This window comes from Zootoca vivipara, chromosome 5 (assembly GCF_963506605.1).
Source record: "Zootoca vivipara chromosome 5, rZooViv1.1, whole genome shotgun sequence".
In the NCBI taxonomy this organism is placed as follows: Eukaryota; Metazoa; Chordata; class Lepidosauria; order Squamata; family Lacertidae; genus Zootoca; species Zootoca vivipara.
In genome coordinates this window covers 71,895,654-71,910,841 of record NC_083280.1, presented here as the reverse complement: position 1 = coordinate 71,910,841, position 15,188 = coordinate 71,895,654, and the positions used below count along the sequence as shown (strand labels likewise).

The 15,188-nt window shown below is 40.8% G+C and overlaps 1 protein-coding gene across 2 annotated transcripts in view; it reads left to right on the top strand.

The window, feature by feature from the left end:
• The first annotated feature begins 2,999 nt into the window (after positions 1–2,999).
• Positions 3,000–15,188, top strand: part of CCAR1 (cell division cycle and apoptosis regulator 1) — a 31,367-nt gene continuing 19,178 nt past the window's right edge. Inside the window, exons 1-10 of one of the 2 annotated variants that reach the window (XM_035137800.2) lie at positions 3,000–3,155; positions 4,449–4,569; positions 6,426–6,598; positions 8,174–8,218; positions 10,236–10,262; positions 11,393–11,586; positions 11,718–11,832; positions 11,919–12,111; positions 13,999–14,128; positions 14,362–14,523. In XM_035137800.2, the coding sequence (XP_034993691.2) occupies positions 4,497–4,569; positions 6,426–6,598; positions 8,174–8,218; positions 10,236–10,262; positions 11,393–11,586; positions 11,718–11,832; positions 11,919–12,111; positions 13,999–14,128; positions 14,362–14,523 (1,112 nt within the window). In that variant the 5' untranslated portion in view covers positions 3,000–3,155; positions 4,449–4,496. Of the gene's footprint in view, positions 3,156–4,448; positions 4,570–6,425; positions 6,599–8,173; positions 8,219–10,229; positions 10,263–11,392; positions 11,587–11,717; positions 11,833–11,918; positions 12,112–13,998; positions 14,129–14,361; positions 14,524–15,188 lie in introns of both variants that reach the window. The other variant, XM_035137798.2, reaches the window with a different exon arrangement.

The window sequence follows — 15,188 nt, the reverse complement described above, 5'->3', positions numbered from 1 at the left end:
AATAGCGGCTCAATGAGGGGTCCTCGAGAAAATTTTGTTGGGAACCCCTGCGCTAGACGAATGCCCTGCTTAACGAAATTTCCGCTATACGAATAGGTTTTGCGATCGGAGGTTGCCTCGCAAGACGAGGTTTTTTATGGCTGCCGCTTCGTCTTCGAAGCGCGCCGATGCGGGGGTGTTTTGCCGCCTGCTTTCCCCTTGGCTTGGGGGAGGCATCCAGCGAAAACGTCATCATCCCATCCCAATACACAAAAAAGCCCCCCCCCCCCGATGATCCGGGAAACTATCGAAACATCAGTCTCCTGTCGATTATCAGGAAAATATGCGCTCATTTTCTGTTAACTAGACTGACCCAGTGGGCAGAGGAACTCCATCTCATCGGCCCAGAACAAGCTGGGTTTAGAGCTCACCGTTCAACCACGGACCATGCAGTAATTTTATACCACTTAGCTCGGAAATACTCTTCTTCTGAGCGGGGCCAACTCTGTGCTGCCTTCATAGATTTGAAGGCCGCGTTCGACAGCATACCCAGAAAACTATTATGGGGAAAATTGGCCCATTGGGGCATTGATAGAAGGTTATTGTGGCTAATAACCCAACTCCATGATGGGACGACTGCCAGGGTGAGAATAACACCTACTGGTGACCTCACAAACTCCGTACCCATCAACAGAGGAGTTCGACAAGGGTGCATTTTAGCCCCTTATCTTTTCAATCTATTTATAAGCGACATGAGAACACCTCTAGCCGAGTCACAATTAGCTATCCACGCTCCTTGCCTTGCGGATTATCGCTGCCCCTTATTGCTGTATGCTGACGATGCTGTGATACTCTCGTTCTCTAGAATCTGTTTAAGGAGGGCACTTAAGATTTTTGCTTTGTACTGTAAATCTAACCTCCTTACCACAAATCAATCTAAATCGAAAGTGCTTATTTTTTCCAGAAGTCGGAAGTTGTACAAATGGATGTTGGATGGGAAACCTATCGAAGAAGTTCAAAAATTTCAATACCTGGGAGTGCACTTTCAACACAACATGGGCTGGAAAGCGCATATTGCTTACCTCCAAAACAAGGCCAAAGCCCTTTCAAACGCATTACTGCGTTTCTTCTTTTCGGAAGGGGCCTTACATGTACCATCAGCCTTAAAGGTATTTAAAGCTAAAGTGGTTGCGACAATGGCTTATGCTGCCCCGTTATGGGGAGCATCAGTAAATCTGGCGCCCCTAGAAACAATTCAGAATCAATTTCTGAGACGCCTTTTGAAATTGCCCCAGTGCGTGAGCAATGCAGCTATTCACCTTGAACTTAAAATTCCCTCGTTAGAAAACTCCTTATGGAAGCATATCTTCTGCTATTGGCTGTCCTTGTGGCATAGATTGCCCAATCACCATCTCATTCAATGTCTTTGAAGAGACGACTTTGTTAGTCCCCGGGCAAAAAAAATCCACTCCAAAATTATGTCCTACGGATTGTTCCCATCGGACCTATTGAAATTAGATCTTCCCTTAGCCAAAAGAACTATAATTCAAAAACTAGATAACTACGATTTCCATCAAAATATTATAACGGGAGGTGGAACATGTTCCCCGCTGAATCAAGGCATACAGCCCACGCATCAGATTCCATCGTACCTGTCTTTTCTTTCTGTCGCAGCCCACAGATTCGCCTTCACCAAAGCAATATTTAATGTTTTCCCATCCAATGTCCTGGGGCACAGGTTTTCCAAAGGCCAAATCTCAGTTTTATGCACGTGTGACAACAGAACAATAGAATCCCTCTACCACATACTGTTCTGTTGCCCCCTGCATACGCCCGCTCGGACTAAAATCTTGTACCCTCTATTTCTGGAAATCACGGACAAACCGCTGGAGACCCAATTAACATACCTGCTGCAAGATGATGATATGACCAAAACATTACTTGTAGCAAGATATTTGATTTCAGTTCTCTCTTACAAAAAACAGCATAACTTACTTTACGACTACTGACACCAAGATACATCATTCGAGTAACCTTCTGAGCTGAGTAATGAAAAATGAAGGCCTGCAATGCACTAACGTTTTAACCATAGCTAAAAGCCCCACAAAACTACTTGAAACGTTTTAAAAATGTTGTACATAAGTTCCTTGTATGAGGGACTAATTTTGCCTGATTGTTCTGATTCTTTTGTTTTTAATTTGTCTGATTGTTTTTATGTATGTCGGTTTTATACTGTTTTATTCTTGGTTGCAGTACATTATGGGCCTATGGCCGAAATAAAGTTTATCTATTGTGGCAGAAATCAGTGTGGTTTGTTCTTTTGTTGTCGTCTTGCTTGTGACGTATAGTTCTGTTTATTTAGTCCACGGAACGCTCAACATTGGATAACCCACCAGTTTTCATTTAAAGTGACATTTCTAACTGTACCTGAAATAATTAAACTATAGTATCGGCGGTTGGGGAGAAAATGTGAAGTATTCCCCTGGCATGACAGTGCGCATTTGAGCACTAGAAATTTAGAAGGTTAGTCCAAACCTATAAATATTAAAACTAACATTTCGTTTTCTATTTTGGGCTCGTGATTTTTCAACGCCTGGGGTGCATTCTGAGCTTCAGGTAGGCAGCGGGCGTCAGGAAGCGTTTCTGTTTGCATCATGGCAGCGCAGAATCTGAGGCGCTTCTTTAGGCCCGGACTTTTCAACCTCGACATTCGCTCAAGGTGCCTACTCTGCTGCCCGACAGTAAGATGGCGCTGCTGTTATGACCCGCCAAGCAAAGTGGCGACGGAATACTACGTAATGCAAATCGAATGACGGCTTTCCTCATAGGATTCTTCGCTCCTCGATCGTGAGAGAGAGTGAGTGTGTGTGTGTGTGTGTGTGTGCTTCCTTTGACGCATGCGCGCTGTTACTTCCCTTCCTTGTTTTGGAGACTGCGACCCCATCCTCCCGGAGCACGTGTGTGAGAGAGAGGGGCGGAGAAATCTCACTTCGAGACGTCACCGAGGTGCGCGGCGCCCGAGTGAATCACCCCCTCCAACCCGTCCGCGCTCGCGCTTCACTTCGACGCATGCGCCGTGCCTCGATTATCTGTGTGCGCGGGGTGTCGGAGGGGGTGGGGAATGTGCCGGAGGAGTTTGAAATGGCCCCTGTGAGCCCCTATTCGGCCCGCGCCAGGTAAAGGGTCGTCGGGGTTGAGGCGCGTCAAAGGCGCCAAGGCCGGGTTGGCCGTTTCAGAAGTGACGAGCCTTGAGGTTTCCGACAGCGGCCCTTGGGCGGGCTGGGCAATGCGAGAGAGGGAGGCTCTTCTCCCGGGCGGCAGGCAGGCCTCGGCCTCTCATTGTTGTTGCGGGAGAGGAGGAGGAGGAGGCGCGTCTCCCGCGCTGCTTTCTCCTCGGGCCCCGGTCCCTCTACCTGAGGAAGAGGAGGAAGAGCGAGCGGGCTAGCTGGCAGTTTCGCCCTCCAAGGCTTCTTGTTTGTGCCCCCGCCGTCCCTCCCTCCCTCCACCTCTTCTCGCCCCCCACCCCGCGTGTCTCGCATTCATGGGGAGCGCGAGAGCCACCCAAGAGTTACTTCTTTGTTTCACTCCGTGAATTTCCTCCACTCGCATTCTCTCGTTCCATATTTGTAGGCCTTCTTTGTGTGCCCCCCCCCACCAGGTATCCCATTAAATACAATATATCTTCCATCCTACCGGTGAGGTTTTCTTTGCAAGTGGTTCACACAGGACCATTGGACGTGTGATTGCTAAGAAGCGAGTCGGATTGAGCTCAGTTAAACTGGCTGTCAGGTGTTCGCGACCTCAGTCTGCCTACGCGCAGGTTTCTAGTGGACGTTGCTTTTTCTCTCTCCCGCGCTAACTTCTCGGGAAACTTCCGTTTTCAAGAGATTGCTTTTCATCTTTATTCTCCGTATACATATTGCTTTGGAATGCAGTCTTCGTTTCTGTCTCAGGCTAAGTGCTTCAGTATGTATACCTGACATTTTTCCTGCTGCCAGACTCTGAATTTTTTCGTGCAGCAGCTCCAGTCGCTGGACCCCCCCCCCGTTGAACATCGTTGATATTTACAGTGCAAAGACCTGCCATTTTAGAGTTTGCAGGTCAGTTAAACTTCTGTGAACAAAGCGATAGCGTTGCTGTTGGTCAGGGGCCATATTATGTTGCAGATGCATCCACACCTTGAAAGATGAGCTTCTAGAAGTCTTAGTTACAGCTACGTATTGCACTTTTGTCACAAACCAGGTTTCTTTATGCATTTTCTTAGAACATCCAGGTGTTTATTTGCCTGTGACTTTTGTGCAATCCTTCCCAACCAAAGGTTAGTTTAATAATTGTACTGTTAATTTACTTTCTCAAGATGTTATTTGCCACATCACACATTGAAAACCAGGCTTTCTAATCTGGAATAGACTTGCATTAAAATAATTTAAGTGTTAGTGTGGCTTTCATAAAGTTATTTATTTTGATAGGTCACAGTTGTAGAAGACTAAAACAGCAAAAGAATTTCGTCGCTCGCCATGGCTCAGTTTGGAGGACAGAAGAATCCCCCTTGGGCTACCCAGTTTACAGCCACTGCAGTATCTCAGCCAGGTCAGCGTTTATTTTAATTTTTAACTAGTAACTATTGCCTTAGCTTCAATCTGACATTCTGCAAGGTTCCATACTTTTTGTCAGAGGAAACCAAAATAAAATGAATAGTTCAAAATGTTTTAATTGATAAATTGGATTGATTAAAATGCTTTGTCCAGCCAACAAGGTGATCCTGTTTAATTAGCAGAACTATTTTTTTTAAAAAAATATTTTTAATAAGTTCATTAAAATGCATGCCATCAAACACCTTAAATGAATAATTTATTCTGTGACAGATGAGGAATGCTTCTTCTAAGATTTTGCCACACATATGCATTATCATAAAGATGGTGTGCCTTTTTCTTTAGTACTATTTATTTTTCATATGCATATATATGTGGATTTAATAATTTTATCTAGGTGACATCCCTAAAACTCAGCAGTTCTTAAATGTAGCATTGTGTTTATATGAAAAGGGCAGGAAATTTGCTTTGAATACATCATGTATTAACATATTGGTGCCCCTGTTATACATAGACTGGATTTAGCTTGAATAGCAAGTAGCATATTTTGTTAGTTGTTGAGCTAACTAAGCTTTGCAATATACCACATTCAAGCAAGTATTAAAACAGGAATGCTACATTTCTTCAGAAGCATGGTTTTCTTCCTTGTTCCCAAGGTGGTTTTTTGCTGCTTCAAAGGGAAGAACCTGATAAATTTTACAGACTTGTGCCTTCAGCTGGTATTTTTCCAACTCTGTTTTCAAAGTTTCTGTAAGTCTTAAGAGCATGAAGTTCAAGGCTAAGAATGCTTAGCTGAACACATCAGAGTTGGTCTAATATATGGTCATTTTACAAATGATATGTTGTTTCTGTTGGTGCCCCTAGGTAAGATGGAAATAAAATTGAATGAGATCTAAATTACAGAAGCTTGAATGACCAGTAAAATTTGAGAATGAGCCGTTTTAACTGTGAGGCCTGAAATGAAATGAAATTGTTAATTGCATAATTATTTCGGGGCGCATGTACAGCTTTTCTTCCATGATCATGACGAGGCCTAGATGCTGATACTAAGCCCAATTCATATACCATGTTATTTACCATGTTATAGTTTCTCTTCTTTCCTCTCCCCTGCTGGCAATAGCAGGTGCTTGCATACTCTAATGGTGCATCAGTTTTCAGCTCCATTTTTATTCTACATATATTTTTTAACAATTGTTTGAATAAATGCAGAATGATTTATATCACATACTGTTTTGTTAATTGTTAAGTAGCACATTATATCTTTAAATAGTTAAGTTACAGTTTGATACATCAGCCAGTATTGCATTTATTTTCCTCAAAATGTTTCTTCTATGGCTTCAAAAGATCCAGAATTCATCTATATTTAGCATCAGATGATTAAGTTTGCAATGTGGTTTGAAAATGGTCTGTGATCTGGCACTCCAAGAAGTCCTGGCATAAAGCATACTCCATTCTTAATATCCTATAACTGAATATACCTATTAGCTTTAAGGCTAGGTTTTTATTATTGCTCTCAGTTTTATGTTCAAAGTGAGGAGTTGTTGAGGACTCCGTTGTTTTGTTGCTTTGGATCTATTCTGCCAACTGTGTGTGTTCGGCCGCATGAAACATGAGCTATAATATTCTTTGGCTCTAAACTAAAGAAAAGTTGAACCTTTGCTGCATTTGAACAGCAGCTCCTATATAAAAAGTGCATGTGCTGTATATTGGTGTGCAAAGAAGAGTCATTTCCTCACAAGCTCTGACTTACAGGAGGAAATCCTTAGTGCTGTTAAAGCCCATGTTTGACCATGATGAGACTGTACTACCCACCCCAAACTAAGATGTCCTAATGCTTAAATCCTACATTTTCAGCTGCTCTTGGTGTTCAGCAACCATCCTTACTTGGAGCATCTCCTACAATATATACACAACAAACTGCATTAGCAGCAGCAGGCCTCAGTACTCAGACACCAACAAACTATCAACTCAGTCAGACAGCTGCTTTACAACAGCAAGCTGCAGCCGCAGCAGCCGCATTACAGCAGGTAAATGGAATTGCATCTCCTGACTCCCATTTTTGTGCAGCCAGTGAGTGGCAACTTCAGTAAAACAAGCTGAGGTCCAGATAAACGTTATAATCTGCTTTGAGATTTTTATTTGTAAAATGACTTCACTATTGTTTAGATACTGAATGTTACATAGTTTTTATGTAGCCTGTCATGTCTATGGCTTTCTTGTAGTTATTACACTGAGCCTCTGTTTGGTGTTCTCAAAATAAATAGGGAAATCTTTTAGTAGGGACAAATGTTATTTGTTAGTGGCTTTCTCTAACAATGGGTACCCAAAAAGACGTTCAGTAATGGAAAAGCTAATAAAACACTAAATCACAATTCTGTAAACGAGAGTAAAAACTAGTGATGCGTCAAATTTTAATGCTTAAAACATTTTTTTGGGAGAAAAGTGGGTTTTCAAGAGATTTGGCAAGTCCCTAAACACATTCTTAGTGGCTTTCCCTAGTTCTTAAGTATGTTCATGGTTATTGTTATTATTTGTTAGTCATTTTATACAAAACTCTCAAACATGATATGCTGCTGCTGTAGCATAATTTCGTTCCCCACAGTATTATCTTCACTATAGCAACATGATTGGATTTGGCTATGTGATGATGTCACTGAACGTATCGCAGCCCTCACATTGCTTTTATTCTTGAGGAAAAGAAGAAACATTTGCCTATTGCAAAAGCAATTAGTCTGATGTTCCCAGCCAAACGATGCTGGTGATTTCTTGATGCACAGTACTGGCAAGCAATGACTTGTGTCCTGATCCAGTTCTATTTATATATTAAATTTGTACCCCACCTTTCATAGTTATGTGTGACCAGTTGCAACAGAATATAGATGAGCATGCGCGTCCTATTGATAATGTAGTGTAGATCAACTGCATCTGTATGCAGATGTTGTCCTTACCACTGTTTTCAATGGGATGTATTTCCAAATGTGTGGATATTCTGTTATAACTAGATATAACAAACTGATATATTTGCAAACTGAAACTAGATTTGAGTGAAGGAGTGTTGGCCTAATTCACCTTCACATATTTGCAAAGTGGTGTGAAAAATTGCAGAAAAGTAGGGGGCACTCTTCACGGGTTGAAAAGGTTCGTGCAAGGCTCCTTTTGCTTGCCACTAATAAAATTATTACAGAATATCTGTCCTCTGTGGTTTAACACAAATTAGGTCAAACTAGTATGTTTTGATGAACCAGACTATTTAATCTGCTGCTGGCATAACTGGGTGTTGTGATCTTGCGAACCTCCTGCTCATTTCATTAAGGGTTGCTTATGGATATTTCATAGCAGGTTGTACTCGGCATATGTTAAATTAGTTCATGTTATAATATCTAGACTGATTTTTTAAAAAAACAATAAAAGCTTTTCAGAGAAGATACAATACTGTTTTGTTCAGCTGATGAAATAATAGAAATTCAAGTATCTGGGTTTTTTGTCTTAAACTTTATTTCTACATGTTGGTTTTGCCATATTTACATTTCTCTGAGAATGTAGTATACAGATATATCTTTTTGGAATACTGTCTAGTTATCAATTCTGATTCTTTTTTTCAGCAATATTCACAACCACAGCAGACCCTCTATAGTGTACAACAGCAGGTTTGTTCACCTCTTTGTGTGCATATTGTCAGTCTCTTATTTGCTCTGTCTGAATCAGTCCATAGTCTTCCAGTTCTGGATGATAGCCCAAAATATGTATTTTAGTTTTATGTCGTTAAATACAGAAATGATTTAAATGTTCACATTAAACGACATGTAAAATCATTGGTCCACCAATATATCTCCCTACTTAACTTAGCCTCACTTTAACATATCCTCCAACACTCATAACATGGTGGGGGATTCAACAATGAAGTCTTATATTCCTCCCCCCAGTGTCACATCAGACTGAACTATTTCAATATATGCTAACAAATTGTAAGACCATGTACTTTTTTAAAAACACACACACACACACACACACACACACACACACACCCCACTGTATTTTCCCCACCCAAATAGCTACCTTCTCATAGTGGGTTGTATCCAACACTGCTGTTCTGCTAGCACAGCAGACTTCTGCTTGCTCAATGGAATTTTCCCCTTTTATCTCTTTGAGCCTCCCTGCCCACAACCTCAGAATCTGCTCCAGAGAGTTGGAAGACAATTCAGAGCAGATTCTGAGGGCATGTGGGGAGAGGAAGAGGAAGGGAAAGTCTCCTTGTGTGAGCAAATCTCTGCAAATGCAGTGTGGTATGCAACCCTATGTGTGCAAATTGCTGTGCCCTTATATTTAAATCTCTACAGAACTGTAGTGACTTAACTAAGGAATCCTGGAAGCTGTTTTTCTGCTGTGATGAAACTGATCTATATTGTTGTCAAAAAAAGCTTTATTTGCCTGTTGCAAAAGCAATTAGTCTGATGTTCCCAGCCAAACGATGCTGGTGATTTCTTGATGCACAGTACTGGCAAGCATTACTCTTTGAGAAGAGTAAGGAGGAGACAGAAGTTGGTCTGAGCACAGCAATGAGGGAAGTGGATATACCCCAACCCATATTGTCCTGGATAGTAAGAAGGGGGAGGATTGGTCTTGCCTTATCCTTTGTATCACATCTTCCCACTGAACCTCAGCCATTGGGGCAATTCAGAATGGGCAACAAAATGGAGGCACATTATAATCTAGAATTTGTGGACGGGATAACTATATTGGTAGTGTTGGGAAATGTGCTTTCAAGGACTCATCTTTGGACAATAGACGTCTGTTGTTGATACATGGCGATCTTGCCCTGCCACTGCCATTTATAGTCTTGATTCATCCCATATTACATAAAGGGGAAAATCCCAAACCCCAGCCACTGGCCTGTGTGGTTTTATGGAGTTGTGGAGCCACTGCTGTATCCACAGCCCTACCATGCCAGGGCAAAAGTTGTGGGGGTAGGGTGATAGCTGCAGGAGCCTGAACATGACGCAGTCTGATGCCATCACACAATGGTAATGATATCTGCTCAGGATCCAACATACCCTGGGCCAGCTCAGCCCACCCCACCTCCAGAATGCTCAATTTAGGTACCTTCTGCTGGCTCCTGCTGGTGGGGGCCATGCTAGTAAAAGGTAAAGGTACCCCTGACCTTTAGGTCCAGTCACGAACGACTCTGGGGTTGCACACTCATCTCGCTCTATAGGCCGAGGGAGCCGGCGTTTGTCCGCAGACAGCTTCCGGGTCATGTGGCCAGCATGACTAAGCCGCTTCTGGCGAACCAGAGCAGTGCACGAAAACTGCATTCCTTCCATACACCCATTCTGGCAGCAAAGTGATGCTTCTGTCCTCCTGGTGGTGGCAGCCGGTGGAATACCAGTATTGCTGAGCAGAGGGACAACACCTAATTCATCCCTTCTGAGCCTAGCACAAGGGGAGTTTGGACTGCTCTACAAGAGAGGAAAGCTAAGTGTTGGCCAAAACTATATAAAGAGCAGCTATTGTACAGTATAGATAAATAATATGCTAGAATGCAGGTATAGGCAATCATGAAAACATTTTGCAGCTATTTCTTAAAGCTAAATATGGCTAAAGAGGAAGCTGGACTTGCACAAAGCATAAAAACTAATTCATGGTCTTGTATTTTTTAAGTTGCAGCAACCTCAGCAAACTCTTCTAACCCAGGTTAGTTTTATTAAAGCTTTCATCACTATATAATAAATTTGCCTCTCCACTTGTCAGCTCTGCTTTTGTTTAAAGTTTTAAACATAATTGTACCTCTCATGTAATACAGACAATTGGTAGTTCAGTCCAATGTGTTCTTTATCCCTTTGATTACCTCCACCTCCCAAACCAAAATATGTGCCCTTGTAGTTCTACTTCTTCATGTTATAGAGAGAGATTAATTTTATGTCATTAGAAGGGGTATTTCTAATGCATATTTTCTCTTAGACTTCTTGATGCTTTTCAGTTTTTAGATATTTACACCAATGCTTAAGACTGGAAACTGCTATTCTGTGTACACTTACTAGGAAGTAATCTATTGAATATGATGAAATTTACTTTTAAGTAAACCTGCATAGGATTGTGCTGTAAGTAGTATATAGATATTTGAAGAGACTTTTCTTAGGACAGGAAAGTAATTATTTTATGTTTATAAAAAGTAGTGGACAAAGGGTACATACAGCCCCCCCCCCAGGGCAGCCTATATTACCCTTGAAAATTCTGAAACATTTTGCAGCAATGTAAGATACTCATTCATATTTTTGTCTGTGTGCTAGTCTTTCAGAAAAAAATCTAAACATATATTTCAATGTGCATAACCACTTTAGGGAGGTCAAAATATAGCAATGGAAAGGAATAGGAAAGAATAGGTCGCCGAGAAGATAATTGACACAAATTAAATAATAGAAGCAAAATTTGAAATCTGGAAATGTTCTTGGAAAACATTTGATTACATAGCAACTGAAAAACAATATCTGCTTCCAGATCATGATTGGTGCTAGTCTGAAGGCATTTCTGTGTTCTGATGTGCATTTACAGTTTTAATGTTTGAGGTTATTTTTATAGAAATACAAATAAGCCTACAGTTTGAGGAAATGATTTGGAAGAAATGGCTACCATAATAAGCAGGTGGGGTTTCTGATATATTGGTTGAACCAGCTTGTGCAATTTAAAAAACATTTTAAATATTGAATTTTAAATTGTTAGGACCTGATGGTGAATAATGGGTAATTATTATTATCATTATTTCAGCCATACTATTTAGAAGATTGTCAATGCTTACATAATTTTGTGTTTTATTTTGCACACAGCCAGCTGTGGCACTGCCAACAAGCCTTAGCCTGTCTACTCCTCAGCCAGCAGCACAGATAACTGTTTCTTATCCAGCACCTCGGTCAAGTCAGCAGCAGAGCCAACCACAGAAGCAGCGTGTCTTTACTGGAGTAGTTACCAAGCTACATGACACATTTGGTTTTGTGGATGAAGATGTATTCTTCCAGCTCAGGTTACTTAATTCTACCATATGTGGACAAGTGGTGGTACTGATAAAATGCATGAAAAATAATACAGAGAAAGAAGTTTATCGAGAATTATGGTAGTGTGACATCTAATCATGTGACTCTTTTCATTTTGCAGTGCTGTGAAAGGGAAGAGTCCTCAAGTAGGGGACAGAGTTTTGGTAGAAGCAACATATAACCCTAATATGCCTTTCAAATGGAATGCACAGAGAATTCAGACTCTACCAAATCAGGTATATACAGCCATTCAGTCTGACTCTTGTTGGCACCTTCAGTGTAAAGCTGATTCACAAGTTTTTCCTGTTTTCCACCTCATTAGAACCAGACTCAAACCCAGCCTTTACTCAAGACTCCTCCACCTGTACTTCAGCCTATGGCACAGCAGACTGCATTCAGTGTGCAGCCGCAGCCACAGCCACAGTCGCTGTTACAGGCACAGATATCAGCGGCTTCTATTACACCTTTGCTTCAGACACAACCGCAGCCTTTGTTACAACAGCCACAGCAGAAAGGTATTTCTTGTTTGAGGTTATTTTAATACTTGACATTTATTGGATGCTTTCTTTTAAAGAAAAAAATGTAGAAGAATATAACTTACTGAATAGTGTCAAAGCTATATGGACTTCAGTTTACCTTGTAGCTGTAGTACAAGAGAGATGCTGCATTCTGAAGTCAGAACAAACCATGATTTGTTGTGATGGGAACTTTAGGCTTGCGTATTCCCACACACGCAGGGTATGGTCGTTAAAGCTTCCAATTGCTGTTTGTAACTACAATTTCCAATTTTATCCCAGTACGGAAAACTGTTTTTACAAACCATGGTTATTTAACCAGGTTCAATTCTCATTTAACTAGCTTTGATATGTACAAACCACACATTTCCATATTCAGATGAAATGGGAAACTGTCCTGTTGCAAACTGCAACGGGAAGCCTTGTGTGCAAAAAGGTGGGAATGTAGCCCATAAACCTGACATTCACCACAGCACATTCTCATAACGTTAAACTGGTTTATTATAGCATTGGAATGTAGAACCCAGCCACACATTTTGTAATATTCTGTGATTAATTTATAAAAAGTTGTAGCACCAGAATTCATAATCACTTTGTGGTTACTTCTTGCATAAAATAGGTTAGCATTAGGGCTGGTAAATTGACTAGTTCTGTGGTTTCTGAAGAGGTAAATAAAAAAGATGGGTGTCATTCATATAGAGCCTTAACCTTCAAGAGAATCTGCTTAGTGTCTACATAGAAACTGTTGATGTTTTGGACTTTACTTGAGTAATCTGAACTAAGGAGAAGTTACCTTGTTTGGTTTGGTTTTAAATCTGCTTTGCCTGCATGTTCTTTCTTAGGCTCCTGCTCTGTGATTTTGTATTTGCTTGCACTATTTCTGAGGCTCATCCTGTTGTGTGACATCTGGCAAAATTGCATGCTGTTATATGCTCTAGTAGACATTTTCTTGAGTACTGTTGCTCAGTCTTCTTTCCTACAGCTTGAGTCTAATCTAGACCTCTTTTCCTTTGCTGCAGAGAACTGTGGATTGTCCAGTTGATGAGAGTAACCTCTGTTTGTTGTACATGTTGTAGTTTATGGCATTGCCCTCTCACAGTGCTTAATGAGGCAATCATTGTGGTGGTATAGCAACAGAAATAATAGATTGTTGATGATTTCAGGGCCAGTTCAGACTACTTGGCAAATAGTTGTGATCCTTTTCGCCCATCATGTGTGTTCTTGTGAACATCTGTAATGCTTGAGGGCAAGCTGCATGTCTCTGGATGCTGCATGTAGTCACTGCCTGATTACGTGAACTTGCTTCCCTATCAAATATTGAGAAGTGTTAAGAAGTGGACAAACAGCCTCAAAGTGAGGACTGGCCCTCAGAATAAATAGCAAGAGCAGTATTTTGTTGAAATGGACACTGATTTACACCCCACTGCTGGAAACTGAATGGTTGCGTCAAAATCTTCCAGCATGTTAATATTTTATGAGTAATGTAGGTTTAAAGCATTCAATCAATATAATGGTCTCTAGAACCATTTTGTTCAGAGTTGTGTCCCTCCCCTTCAATTCTGTTAAAGTGAAACTAGCTGCATATCCCAGTATGATGAGGCTTGCATTGAGGAAGAAAAATTCATCATCTCCCTATATAATTTGAAGAGTTAAATGAATGCATCCCATTGGATTAAATATGAGAAACCTCATGTTGCTTATACCTATTGTTATTAGCTGATAGTTGGATTGTTGACACATTCATTTCTACAAAACAAATGAGCAAATGTTCTATGCTATAAAAAAGCATGAAAATGGATAGTCCAACAAATAAGCTACATTTTTGTGTTATAATTTGCTTACTGATATGAAATTCTTAAGAACTTGTGGGATTTTTTATCCTCCTAGCTGGTTTGCTACAGCCCCCTGTTCGAATAGTTTCACAGCCTCAGCCAGCACGGAGATTAGATCCACCACCCAGATTTTCGGGGCGAAATGACAGAGGAGACCCCATGGCTAACAGAAAAGATGACAGAAGGTGTGATACAAAAATTCCTCTCAATTTTCTGTACATATTAGAGAGAGAAAATAATTTAAGTATTTGAAGTTTGAATGTAAGCACTGTTCAGTTTTGTTAATGATGATTTGAGAATGGAAGTTCTGTATGTTTTGATGTTTGTTGCTGTTGGTTCTAGAGTTATATGCATGTGAGCTCTGTGTTCATAATGGTAGACGCTAAAACAAGACATTTATATTTCACACATGGTTAAGTCGTGAAAGGGAGCGTGAGAGGCGTAGGTCACGGGAAAGATCACCCCAGAGAAAACGCTCTAGAGAAAGATCACCTCGGAGAGAGAGGGAACGATCGCCCCGAAGACCCCGACGTGTTGTACCCCGTTACACAGTCCAGTTTTCCAAGTTTTCATTAGACTGGTATGTTGTCTTAGTGTCAAATTGCAATTTCATATTTTTCTGTGGAAGGTATCTCACTGCCGTAAAATTAGCATGCATTAAATAAACCCAAGAGATTGAAACATAGCTTCATTTTTGTTGACTTTAAAGTTACTTAATGTAACTCACAGTTTTACTTGAATGTTGTTCTTTCCCCACCTTCCCCCATCCACTGTAGACAGAATATTGTGTGCAAATTAAGGAGATGTGCTTTTTAAACTTTCAGCTGCACAATGCCCCTCTTTGTATTACACGTTTTTACAAGTGTGTGGGGTGGCTGTGGACATTGTGCAGGAATTTTGGAGCAAGATAAGTTGCAAAGTGGAGAGCTGAAACAGCTAACCTGGCAATAAAGTATTAGCTAATCTGTAAGATGTTGCAAGTTGGGTGCAGAATTCAGTGCTTTCAGAATCTCAACTTTAATTTGAAAGAACGTGTTTCTCATCCTTGAAGGGGTGAACGAAGGCTTGAAAATGTGAAGGGAATGCAGTATTTTCATGACTGGTGCAGACTGTAGAATTCTGAGAAATCTATGGTACCTTATTATATGATACATTATATGTTATATACGCCTTAATAGTGTACTTTGCAGATTATCATGATAAAACAGGGAGCTTCTGCCCAACCTATCTGTACCTCGGCTAAAG